At 47.5% G+C, this 12,825-nt stretch overlaps 1 protein-coding gene across 1 annotated transcript in view; it reads right to left on the minus strand.

Annotated features, from left to right (window-relative positions):
• Positions 1 to 1,339: 1,339 nt before the first annotated feature.
• Positions 1,340 to 12,825, minus strand: part of SPARC (secreted protein acidic and cysteine rich) — a 75,051-nt gene continuing 63,565 nt past the window's right edge. The window contains exons 5-12 of the mRNA XM_036749119.1: positions 12,509 to 12,574; positions 10,340 to 10,424; positions 9,532 to 9,653; positions 7,714 to 7,834; positions 4,892 to 5,025; positions 4,358 to 4,506; positions 3,678 to 3,826; positions 1,340 to 2,637 (exon numbers count right to left, since the gene is read on the minus strand). Of these exons, the coding sequence (XP_036605014.1) occupies positions 2,609 to 2,637; positions 3,678 to 3,826; positions 4,358 to 4,506; positions 4,892 to 5,025; positions 7,714 to 7,834; positions 9,532 to 9,653; positions 10,340 to 10,424; positions 12,509 to 12,574 (855 nt within the window). The 3' untranslated portion in view covers positions 1,340 to 2,608. The remainder of the gene's footprint in view (positions 2,638 to 3,677; positions 3,827 to 4,357; positions 4,507 to 4,891; positions 5,026 to 7,713; positions 7,835 to 9,531; positions 9,654 to 10,339; positions 10,425 to 12,508; positions 12,575 to 12,825) is intronic.

Below are 12,825 nucleotides of genomic sequence, written 5' to 3' on the forward strand. Positions count from 1 at the left end.
ATTATCTCTTATTAATCCTCACAACAACACTGGGAGATAGATGCTGATATCATTCCCATGTTACAGATGAGGAAACTGAGGCAAAGAGGTTAAATGACAGGTACACGGTCACATAGCTAGTAAGTATCCGAAGCATTGGTCTTTCGCTCCCCACAGCAGCTGCAAGCCATACTGTTGTTACACTTGGCAAGTCATGTAACCCTGTTTGTCTCAGTTTCCTCACTTTTAAAATGAGCCTGAGAAGGAAATGGCAAACCACTCCAGTATCTTTGCCAAGAAATTCCCAAATGGGGCCACAGAGTCAGACACGACTAGAAAACGACTAAGCAACAGTTATTTTTCTCAATGACTATGGAGCTTTCCTCTTTCCACCTTAACTAGGTATACCTGTTTGGGACCATTTCATACCCTATCTAGAGCACCAGGTCCTGGAGGACAAACCCTAGGAGGCAGGCTGTTTTATACATGTCCTGGGTCTGACTAGGGCAAGCCTCCATGCCGGCGTGCTGGGTGGCAAGTACAAGCCCATTCCATCATGAACTACACTGCCTGTCGTCTTTCACCTTTGTACTTCCAACAAGCACAGCAACATAAACTGAGTCAGGAAAACCTGGCTTCAAATCCTGCGTCTGGAACTTAGTAGCCTTGTGACCTTAGGCTTCCATTTCCTTCTTTATCTGAAAAATTGGGATAAAGTCCTATCCTATCTCACAGGTCTGTTGTAAGGCTCAAATGCCATAACGTAAGTAAAACCCTTTGCGAAACTTAACGTGATCCATGTGTAACCTAGATCATGGGGACGGTGGAGGGGAAAGAGGAAGTGGGAAAAATTTGGAACTCAAAATCTGTCAAAAAAAATGAATGTTGAAAATTGTCTTTAAATGTGATTGGAAAAAATAAAATACTATAATAAAAAAAAACATCCTGATGGGGGGAAATGTGATGTCAGCGTAGTAGGCATTTAATAATTTTAATAGGGCAGCTATATGGTGCAGTGGATAGAGTGCTGGGCCTGAAGTTAGAAGACCTGGGTTTAAATTTGGCTTCAGACACTTACTAGCTGTGTGACCCTGGCAAGTCACTTAACCCTACTTCCCTCAGTTTCCTCATCTGTAAGGATGAGCTGGAGAAGGAAGTGGCGAACCACTCCTTTGCCAAGAAAATCCCCCAAAAGGGGTCACTAAGAGTCAGACATGACTAAAAGGCATTTAATAAAGGCCTGTAGCATTGATTGAAATAAGGTCCCTTCAGCTCTGCCATTCTAGATCTATATATATAGCTGATACGACGTGTTGTTAAATAAAGGAGGCTAGAAGAAATGAGGCGCAGGCTGGCTGAGTCTGCAGGTTTCCAAGTAATTACTTTTTATTCTGAAACTTGTCAGATTGCTCACACCACGTGGCAAGACTGTATAGGATTAATAAGAAGCAGCAGCACATGGAACACTGGAGGTGAAAGGGTCCTCAATCTCCGGAGAGAGTTGACATCCCTTTCACAGTGAAGATCTTATCTTCATTAAAAACAAACAAACAAAAAACCCCACACACACCCTCACACACGCACACGCACACACATACACACACAAGGAACAGACAGAAGCTAGAAAAGCCCCTCGAGGGAAAAGCCACCACAGTGGAACAGCAAAATCCACGTGGCATGGGGTGGTTTTTTTGGTCCTTTGTCCGAAACAGCATGCAAATTTGAGGCTTCCTTGAGGGGGGCAAGAATTTAAAGATAAAGAGTAGAAACAAGCTTCTAGAGCAAGGGGGTAGTTTGCCTTGAGGGAATTAGCGGGGGTCCTACTAAGCAGAAGCAGAAGAAACAGCCCAATGTTGGAGGAATGGGACAGAAATAATAGTGGGGAGCATTTTCTCAGATTTTTTTTGTGGGGTGAGGGGGAGGGAGGGCCTGGGTGTGTGTGATGGTTTCTGAATGTACAGTCTCTGCTTTTCTTTCTCTTTCTTTTTCTCTTCTTGTGTTTTGACAAATTATTGTTCAATTGAAGTACTTCTGGATTTTTTTTTCTTTTTTTTTGCTTTCCTTTATACTCGTTTCTCCTTCTCTGGGGAAGACCCCAGGAAATCTTCACCCAGGACCATTCCACTACTTTCTTAAATTCACCACCATTCCCAACGTCCTTTGCTCATCCCCTTCCTCTCCCTCGCCCATGGGCCAGGGGCTGATGCCCTGGAGTTAAAAGAGCTGCAGAACCTGACTGTGAGTTATTCAGTTTTAAAAATAAGAGTGTGGATCTGAACCAAAAAGGAGGGCCGCTGTGTAGGATGGGTCAAAGTGGACTGGAGTTGCTCCCCATACACCATGGAATCAGTAAGCATTGCTGCAGAAGAATGAAGAAGAGGAAGAAGAGTGGCAGAAGTAATTGAGTGAGTGAGCGGCCCTCAGAAAGGGTAGGTTAGACAGCCAGAAAGTCACGGCTTCATTTTCCGTTTGGTTTTTAGCACCGTTAATACACACATCTTAGACCTATATTAGCACCTCATCCCCAGGGAAAAAGAACAAACCAACCACACACATTAATTATAAAAGAAAATAGGAAGTCAGGAGGTAAGGAAAGAAAACTTGGGCCACCAGGAAGGGGGCTTCTGGCTTAGATCACCAGGTCCTTGTCGATATCCTCTGCAAGGGGAGAAAAAAAGAGGGACAGAGTTATAGACAAAACTTGGCATTGACATGTCCCCTTTCTTCCCAAGAACATGTTTGGGGTGAAGCAGCTAAGCTAGGTAACCTAAAAGACCCTCATCAGTGCACTGAATTTGAAGTTAGGGACCTAGGTTCATACCCCAGCTCTGCTATTTAGCACCTGTGGGACCTTTGGCAAGTTGCTTGACCTTTTAGGGGCTCAGGTTCTCTACCTGGGTAATGGGAAGGACTAGACAATCTCTAAGGTTCACTGTAGCACTAAATCTATGATCCTAGGATTTTAAATCAGGTGACAAAGTCCAAGAGAGTTTGAGATCAGCCCAAGGTTACAGTGGAAGGACGAGGGCAGACACAATGGCCTTGGAACAAAACAGCATCTGCCGTTCAGCTATCTCACAGATTAAGGTTCAGGAGGAAGGTTCCAAATCTGAAGGGTTTTGGATGATTTCTCAGAAAGCTCCATCAGTGCCTGATGAACATTCACAGGATGAGGTGTTTGGGGCTCTATGATAAAAACTGTAGAACAGAATTCTGAATGCTTTAGGGGTTCTGATGATGCTTAAGCATGACACTGGCCACATGCATTACTGGGCTTGGTACTTGGGAAAGCTCCTATGCCCTTCCATCCACCCCAAAAGGCTGTTACGGTGCAAGAAATTCTAAAATAGAAAGTGAGGGCTATTCATCTAGTTCAACTCCTTCCTTTTAAAGATAAGGGAATTGAGGTGCAGGTGAGGAAAGTAACTTTCTCAAGGTCACAAAGAGCCAAGGGCAGAGACAGGAAGAGAACAGGGGTCTCCTGACCTCCAAACCAAAGCTTTTCCCTCTAATCTATTTCTGCCTCAAGGCAGGTCTTCCATGGAGTGCTGGATGCAGCTGTCTTCCTCTTCAACCTCGCAGGTTTCCCCAGGGGTGTAAGGTGAGCTGGGGGAAATCTATGTGAAGTCGAATGTGGTCCCAAGGCACTCTCTGTGATGGGTGTGGGGGAAAGGGGCCGGTGGCCCAGTAACACTCACGGTCCTTGATGCCAAAACAGCCGGCCCATTCATCCAGGGCAATGTACTTGTCATTGTCCAGGTCACAGGTTTCAAAGAAGCGGGTGGTGCAATGCTCCATGGGAATGAGAGGGGCCCGGAGAGGGGCCAGCTCAGTGTGGGAGAGGTACCTAGCAGGGAATTGGGAAGGAGGGGAGTCAGATGCTGAGGTCCTTTGACCCCTGGAAAAGCCAGGAAGTGACTTGTTCTTTAAAGCAGAAAATCATTTATTCCCCATATCATATCCTGAGTCCTATGACTAGGTTTCACTCCCAATCTCCCAACCTATAGACCCAAGCTGTCCAGCTCCGCTTTCCTGGAGAATACAGATAACTGAACTCCACAGAGAGCTCATAAGTCTCACTTTAGCCAACAGTTCCTCAGCTTGGGACTGTGGGATTTGGAGATGACTAGAGGACTCTCAGCCAAACTAAGAAATGAATTCTAGAAAGCCCTGAGGGAAAGGGACCTTAGAACTGAAAACAAAGGACTCCAGAGCTGGAAGGACATCTTAATGAATCCTTTATTTTACAAAGCGGGACACTGAAGCCCAGAGAGAAGGGAAAATGATGTTCTCTGACTCCAAATCCAGGGCTCTGTCCACTGCACTAGATTGTCTTTGGTCTGCTGGCAAGGGGGCCAGCTATAGATGAGCAACTTACCCATCAATGGGGTGCTGGTCCAGCTGGCCAAACTGCCAGTGCACAGGGAAGATGTACATTTGGTAGTTCTTCTCAAAGTCCCGGGCTAACAGCTCCACGGGGTGGTCACCAGCTTCCAGGCGCTTCTCATTCTCATGGATCTTCTTCACCTGTGGAAGCAGGGCCAGGCAGAGGCCTGGGGCTTAGTTGGGGTCATAGTAAGTGCTATTATCCCCATATTAAAAATGAGGAAACTGAGGTTAAGTATGAGATTTGAACCCAGGTCGCTCTTGACTCCAGGCCCAATGTTTTTTCCCCTGATGCTCTGGTTTTCTCTCCAAAGAAGTTTGATAGTTTGGGAAGTCAGGGGGACCATCCTGTGTGTGGGGTTGGGGGTGGGGGTGTGTCCCTGGGTTCCAGTGCGTGTTGGGGGGGGGAGGGGCATTGGTAGAAAGAGGCCATTCCCTTGCACATGCACTGAAGCCTGAGCAGAGGGCACTGGGAGCTGGGGCATTTTCATGCCCTCCCACACCCACATTCTGGAGGGTCACTCACTTTGAGTTTCTGCTTCTCGGTCAGCAGGTTGTTGTCTTCATCGCGCTCATAAAGGGTGACCAAGACGTTCTTCAGCCAGTCACGCATGCGCAGAGGAAACTCACTCAGCTCAGAGTCCAAGCATGGGGCAATGTCTAGAGTTCAAAAGCAGGGTCATCAGCCCACAGCCCAGTTCTCCTCAGGTGGCTGGGGGTCATGGATGTCTGAACACCAGACTCCAGAGCCACTGGTGCCCTCTTCCATCGCTAACTGGCCCTGTATGACTTGAGCAAGGAGCTTCCTCCTCTATCCAATGTGCTCTAACCCACAGGATTCCCATAAGTAACTTTACTTAAAGAACCCAGAAAGTCCTATCCAAATACCCTCTCCTAAAGTCTGCACTGCACTTCCCAGGGGAGAATGGTTGGTCCCTTAGAATGTAGTCTGCACGCTGTGTATGCCCTGAAAAAGCAGAAAGCAGGCATGGGCTTGGCTAAGGGTTCACCAGCTGGGAAACTTAGTGACTTCTGTGTATGAAACAGGGAGAGAAGACTGAAATTAGAAAGTGGGAGCTGGAGGGACACAATTCTTCAAGGGGATCAGAAGTACCTGGGTACTATCCTGAGTCTCTATGTGGCATAAAAGAACCCAATGCCATTCTGTGACTGGTCCTTGGGGTTGGTTCCCTACTGCAGATCTCAGCTTTGTTGCCATAGAATCACAGACCCCAGAGGTCCCCTAATCCAAGAATGCAAAAATCCTTCCTACAGCATTCTTCCCCACCCAAAGGAGTCATTCAGTCTCTGCTTAGAACCTCCAGGGATAGGGGCTCACTGCCAGTCAAGGCAGCAGCCCACCTCTGGGGAGCTCTAATTCTTACAAGTTTCACTTCACATCAAACTGAAATCTGCCTCTTTAGAACCCCCCTGATGGCTCCCAGCTCTGTCCCCTGGGGCCAAGCTGAAAAACGCTTATCCCTTCTCCACAGGCTGGCCCTTCAAATACTGGAAGAGAGCTACTATAAGTCTCCTACACGTCTTTTTTTCTCCAAGATACTCATTCCCTTGATGGGAATGATTCCTATGACATGGTTTCCATCTCCTCCTCCTTGTGGTCAGGCTCCATTGCTGGTGCCCATGAGTGGACATAAACCTCTAGATAGGGTCAACCGAGGCAAAGCAGAACAGAGCTATCATCCCTCACTCTGAACACTCCACTGCTATCAGTGCTCCCTAAGAACTTGTTAGCTGCTTCTTTCTGGAGCCTGCAGTCACTAAAACTTCTCGGTCTGTTCACAAGGCCTAGGCAAGCTTCCCTATCCTGAGTATTTGGGCCAGGTTGGGTGGAAATTCAATTCTCTTGCTCATCCCTTACCATGGACCAGAAGTGGAATTCTTAATGGTTTTTGTCATAGACCCCTTTAGCAATCAGGGGAAATCTATGGTCCCCTTCTAACAATTTTTAAATGCATAAAATAAAATATATAGGATTACAGAAGAAATAGATTAGAGTGAAATATAATGATCAAAACATTAAAAACCCAACAGCAGCAAGTCCATGGACTATAGGTTAAGGACCCCTAGAGTAGGGAGCTCCCTTAGGGCAGATCTTCCTCAGAGCAGATGCCTTCCTTAGCTCCCACCCCAGTTTTCATTTCACGTTCTGCACCCCTATAGCCAGATTCAGGGAAAGAGAATGGCCTTGTCTTCCCTGATACCACTCTGACGCCAGACACGCCTGAAGCCAGTGAGAGGCAATCCCCTGGTGCCACCTGGTGCCAAGATGCCTGAGGCCTACAATGAGGCCATTATCACAAGCTGCAGAGGGGAGGGTGTGGGAAAGCAGGTTGGAACTTGAGTGTTTCAGATGATGGAGGGGCAGCCTGCCTGGACCTGAAGAGCTGAGCCAGCAGGATTTCACGGAGCTGCGTTTACTTAGGTTATCTTAAACATTAAGGAGGCCTTTGAGTATGAAATCCAGGTGTTTCTTCTCCCTGTCACCTGCCTTGCCAATATCTGAGCCACAGACATTGCCTAACGATTGGAAAGGACCTTAGAGTTCAGCTAATTCAGACTAGACCTGAAGTTTGAACCTCCCTTGACCATGGCTTTGATAAGAAGTCATCAACCTCTGCTTTAGGTCCCCCAGAGATAAAGAGCTTACAACTGCCCAAAGCTGCTGTAATTGTTTTAAAAAGAAGTTTCCCCTTATATTGAACTAAAAGCTCTCTTCCTATCACTTTTTTTAAACAATTGGGGTTAAGTGACTCGCCCAGAGTCATATAGCTAATAAGTGTCTGAGGCCAGATTTGAACTCAGGTCCTTCTAACTCTAGGACCAGTGCTCTATCCGCTGCACTACCTAGCTGCCCCTTCCCATTGCTTTCAGCCTTTTCTCCTATTCTATCCACTTATCCTTCTGTGGCTTAGGGTCTCCATCTTCTTCCACATATTGGCCTTTCAAATACCTGAAGATGCTATGATGTTCCCCTTAACCCTGATTTCCTCCAGGCTAAATCTCTCCAGCTCCTTCAAATGATCCTCTTGGGGCATAATTTCCAGTGCCCTTACTATCTGGTCACGCTCTTTTCCATCTAGTCAATGGTCTTCCTTAAATGTGATGCCCAGAAGTGAGCCTAGTACTCCAGCAGTGGACTGACCCAGGGCAGAGGACAGCAGGGCTGTACACCAGGCTTTGATTAATTAATTAGTCTAAGTTAGTTTTAGGTTTTCTTTTAGCTATCAGATGGCACTGCTGACTTATACTGAGTTTCCAGTTCACTAAGGACCCCTCCCCCCGTGATGACCTTTCCCATTATATTGAAGACTAGAAGGAGACACTTACATTTGCAGGGTCCAATGTAATCCAGGTGGAGTTTGTGCCCCTTCTTGGTTCCCTCCAGGGTGCATTTGGTGGCAAAGAAGTGGCAGGAGGAGTCAAAAGTCTTGTTGTCATTGCTACAAACCTACAGGACAGAGAAGAGCTTGGACAACTGGAATTCCAAGCACTTTCTTTCCTCCTATTTCATCTGGTCCTCATCATACGCCTGAACCAAATGAACAAGCATTACATCCTCTCCATTTTACAGATGGGAGAGCTAAGGCCCAAAGACTTGTTTAATCACAGCTTCTTAAGAGTTGGAAGTGACCTTGGAGAGAACCTAGACCAACCTCTAACTGAAACACAATCCTACCTGCAACATCCTAACACCTCCAAGGCTGGGGAATTTGTTCCCTCCCAGTGCAGTCCATTCCATTCTTGGACAGATAAACCTAAGGTTCTGCCCAAGGAAAGGCAGAGCCAGTCCCAAGGCCCGGGATCTTTCCAGAAGATTCTGCTAGCCCAGAACCTTGATTTTGTCCCTGAACCACTTAGGGACCTACATTTTTATAACCATTTCCTGTATTAGTCCTGGCTTCTCTGCAGACTTGATGCTGGTGAGGGAGGAAGCTGGTTCTAAACATAAATGGACTCTGTCCAGGAGGAAGATGACTATTCCAGCTACATCCCAACACCACCCGGGGCTCTTCCTCGTCTCTGCTTTGCTAGAACACTACTTCTTGCCCTGGAGCTAAAAGGAACCATCTTCAGACTCTCCCCTGCTCCTACCAGGCAGTATGAATGTCTCCTTCCTTTCTGAGACAAAGGGTGGGGTTTCCAAAGGATTATACTCGGTGACAGAAGGAAAGAGGGTGAAATACAAGAACCACCCAGAGAACAGGCTAACTGAGTGACAGAGCTCTGGGATCTGTTCTAGGGAGCCGTTTGCTGGCTTCATCACGCTTAGCTCCTGTCCAAAGTTGGTTCCCTCACGGCCCCTTCTACCAACCTCTAGGGCATAGACATCGATGCCATGGATATTCCGCTGAGGCTCTAGCTACTTTAAAGAGTCACAGGCTCTTATTCTCAACCTTCCCACCCCTGGCGCTTAGAACAGATTCGCATTCATCCACCCAAAGTAAGAAAAGGGATATTTATTTGACAAAGTCTTGATAATTCATTGATACCAAACTCCCTAGCTTGGAATTCAATATCCTCCACAAACTGACTCCAAATGACCTTTCCAGCCTTACGTGTCTTCAGTACTCAGCACACACTAGGTGCCTGGCACACATTAGGCATTTGAGAAATGGTACCAACCTGCGATTGATGGAGTGAATGGATACATGGATGCTGAATGATTTGATAAGAGTCTAGCCCCTTCAGAGTTCTTCCTCATATTGAACCCAGTCTGCCTCCTTGATATTTCCACTTGCCAGTCCCCTTGGGGTCAGGGTCCTGTGTGATGCCCAGGCACAGAGAAGGGTTTAGCAACTGAGCCCCAAGCTGCTGAGTTTTTCCAGTCATGTCTGACTCTTTGTGACCCCATTTGGCGTTTTCCTGGCAAAGATACTGAAGCGGTTTACCATTTCCTCCCCTAGCTCATTTTACAGATGAGACAACTGAGGCAAACAAGGTTAAGTGACTTGCCCAGGGTCACACAGATTATAAGTGTTTGAGGCCGGATTTGAACTCAGGAAGATGAGTCTTCTGGACTCCAGGTCGGGCACTTTATCCATTGCGCCACCTAGCTGCCCCAAGCTGTACCAGTAGAAAATCTGGGATGCTTTAAATCCCAGTCCCGTTGTTTTCCCTCTTTCTCATCATCCCTGGTCCCCTTACCTTCTCAAACTCTCCTACGGGGGCAGGGCAGCTGGTAGGGTCCTGGCACACGCACATGGGAGAGTTGTTCTCATCCAGCTCACAGATCTTGCCATGTTTGCAGTGGTGGTTTTGGCAGGGATCTGGAAAGGGGTGAGGATATACATTAGGGCCTCTGGACATGCCCACGGTGCTGTTTACCTGCCACCCACTGAATAAATGCTTTGAGTTATTTACACTGAGCCATCTACGTTCCCTCACCCGGGATTCCCTGGAACACTGGATCTGTGAAAGGGCTGGCAGGGGGTCGGGGCTAAGTCTGGGGCTGGGGTCAGGGCTCATATGGAACCAGTGTTAGGGCTGTGTCTTAGGGTCTGGGTTGGGACTCAGTTCATGCCAAGGAAGCAGAGGAAGGAGGAGAATAAGGGAAGACTAAAAATAAATACGCTATGCGGCCCAGGCCTAAAGGTGGAGCAGAGCAAGAACTCTAGGGGATTTCAGAAACAATGTCACTTCCTATTGTGAACTTTTCCTTCCTGCTCACTCACAGAACTGATGAGTGTCTCCGATTATAAATAGATCCTCCCAGGCCCTAGAGTGTGTCCAGGCCACCGAGCGTCAGCGCTCATTCCCAGCGCCCTGTCTGTGGATGCTAAGGCAGGGGCCTGCTTTTATCCCTCTCCAGCAGCGCACCAGGGTCTCTAGCTCCCCAAGGACTTTTGTCACAATTTCCAATGGGAAAGGATTTTACTAGGTGCTTGACCTCTCTCCATTCCCATCCCCCAGTCAGGGAAAGTCAAGGAGTCTGCCTGGGCCTCCCACTACTTACTTTCTGCTACAACTTCCTCAGTCTCCTCTACAGGTTCATCAAACTCTCCAACCTCGACCTGGACAGGGTTGGCACCCACAGAGTCCTGGCAGGGAACAAGGACTCAGTCAACCATTGATCAGGACAGGGTCTCGGGTAAGCAGAGAGGGAGAGGAGAATGATGAAAGGGATAAAAGAGGGAGAGGAGAGGAAGAAGAGAGAACAGGAGAAGGGGAAGAGAGAGGGAGAAAGAGAGGTAGGAGAAAGGGAAGGAAATGGGATGGGAAGAAGAGAAGAGGTATGGGGGAAAGGGGGAGGGAAGGATAGAAGATGAGAGAAGGGAAAGAAGGAATGGGAATAGGAGAAAGGTGAGGGAAAGAGGGAGAAGGATGGGGAAGGAAAAAGAAGCCTGGGAGAGGAAAGCAAAGAAGAGAAAGAGAGGAATGGAAAAAGGAGGATAGTGAGGGAGTGGGAATGAAGCAAGCAGGAGAAAACAGTACATGTCAGAGGAAGGATGAGAATGGGGAAGAAGAGAATTGGCTGGAAAGAAGAAAACTGGAAGTGGGGGAAAATGGAAGAGAAAAGAGGAGAAGGAGAACCCTTCAAGTAGGTATAAAACAGGGGTGGGGAACCTGTGGCCTCGAGGCCACATGTGACCCTCTAGGTCCTCAAGGCCACATGTGGCCCTCTAGGTCCTCAAGTGCAGTCCTTTGACTAAATCCAAACTTCACAGAACAAATCCCCTTAATAAAAGGATTTGTTCTATAAAACTTGGACTCAGTCAAAAGGCCACGCCCAAGGACCTAGAAGGCCACGTGTGGCCTACAGGCCACAGGTTCCCCACCCCAGTATAGAAGGTACCATGGAGAGGACTAGGAGAGACCTAAAGTTTAGAGCCAGCGCATCATTAAGCCCAGCTCTTTCCAACTTCCCGTCCTCTTTCCCCTAGTACAAGCATAAAGACCACCAAGAGCAGCCAGAAATACTATTCCTCCTGCCAAGGTTGGCTGAGGGATGTGGCAGATACATGGGGACCTGTATGGTGTTATCATTTTCCCAATCATCAAAGAGCTGCTGACATGTATAACCCATATCAAATTGCTTACCATCTCAGGGAGGGGGGAGGGGAAGAGAAGGGAGGGAGGGAAGTAGAGAATTTGGAACTCAAGATTAAAAAAAAACAAATGTTAAAAATTGTTTTTATATGTAATTGGGGTGAAAAAAATTTTTTAAAAGAATTTCTTGGCATCTGCTCTCAGGGAAGGGGCTGGGACTGATGCTACATCATAGAGAGGTCAATAAAACCCAGCTTTCCTCAGGGATCTTGTAATCTAGTTAGGGAGACTGTGCACATGTGAAAAAAAAAAACCCAACTACCAGTCAGAATGTGCTAAATGCCCAGTGAGTGGGGAAGCCAATAAGTACTGAAGATATCCAGAGAAGAGAGAGATCCCTATGTGCAGGGAGATGGGAGGTATGGAGAAGAGGGGAGAGAGGGGAGAATTCCCGGAGCTGAGTTAGATTTAAATCAGGCCTGCACAACCTCTGGCCTGTGGCCATCTGCAGCACATCAAAGGATTTCTGGAGGCCCGCGAAAAATATAGAGGATGTTTTCCTCTACATTTTTTGTGGGCTGCCTGAAATCTTTTGGCACGACACAGGCTGTACAAACTTGGTTTAAATAGTCGGGGGAGGAAGGGAAGGATATATCATTCAAGGTAGAGGGTACCAAGTTTAAGCAAAAAACCACGCATAGTTTATTCAAAGAACAAAGAGAGGAGCATTAGAGAGAGCAGCAGAGGAAGTGAAGGGGAGTGGACAGACATATAAGGCTGGAAAGACAGGGTGGGTCAGCTTGTGAAGGGCCTTGAATGCCAGGTTAAGGAATCTGGACTTGATTCCACTGGGAGAAGGCTAGGCACTGCAGGTTTCACCGTTGCCTGTGATGAGTACCTATGGTGTTGTGTGCTATATGTACAGCTATGTACCTGCATGTAGTATGTTTCTTTCTGTGTGAACAAGGGCACATGTCTCAACAACAGGAGAAAGGGCAGACATTTGGGCAACACCCCCTCTTCCTTCAAGAATAGAACCCATAGTCAACCTGGAATCCCTCATGAGATAGTAGCCAGCCAGGAAATGGGCTAAAGTCAGGCACCTGTGTGTACAACCAGTTAAATGAATCCATACCTCAGTCACTTCAGCAACCGGCTCCTCCACCACTTCCGCCTCATCAGGAAGCGCCTCCTGCTGCTGCTACAAGGGGAGGAAAATCAGGGCCCATCAATGTTCAAGTTCATAAGGGGGTTCAGTCAGCCGGCCAACAACCCTCCCCAAGGAAATCTGATACTCAGCATGAATCAAGGGCTGGCATTTCAACTGGGGGATGGTGGACTCAATTTGACCTTAAGGACATTGGGTGGAGAAATCTCTGCCCTGGTCCAAGACCCAGATAGCCCCTCCTAGGTACAGCTCAGGCTAGCCAAGTCTTCCCCCAAGGCTCCTTT

This window comes from Trichosurus vulpecula, chromosome 3, assembly GCF_011100635.1.
Source record: "Trichosurus vulpecula isolate mTriVul1 chromosome 3, mTriVul1.pri, whole genome shotgun sequence".
In the NCBI taxonomy this organism is placed as follows: domain Eukaryota; kingdom Metazoa; phylum Chordata; class Mammalia; order Diprotodontia; family Phalangeridae; genus Trichosurus; species Trichosurus vulpecula.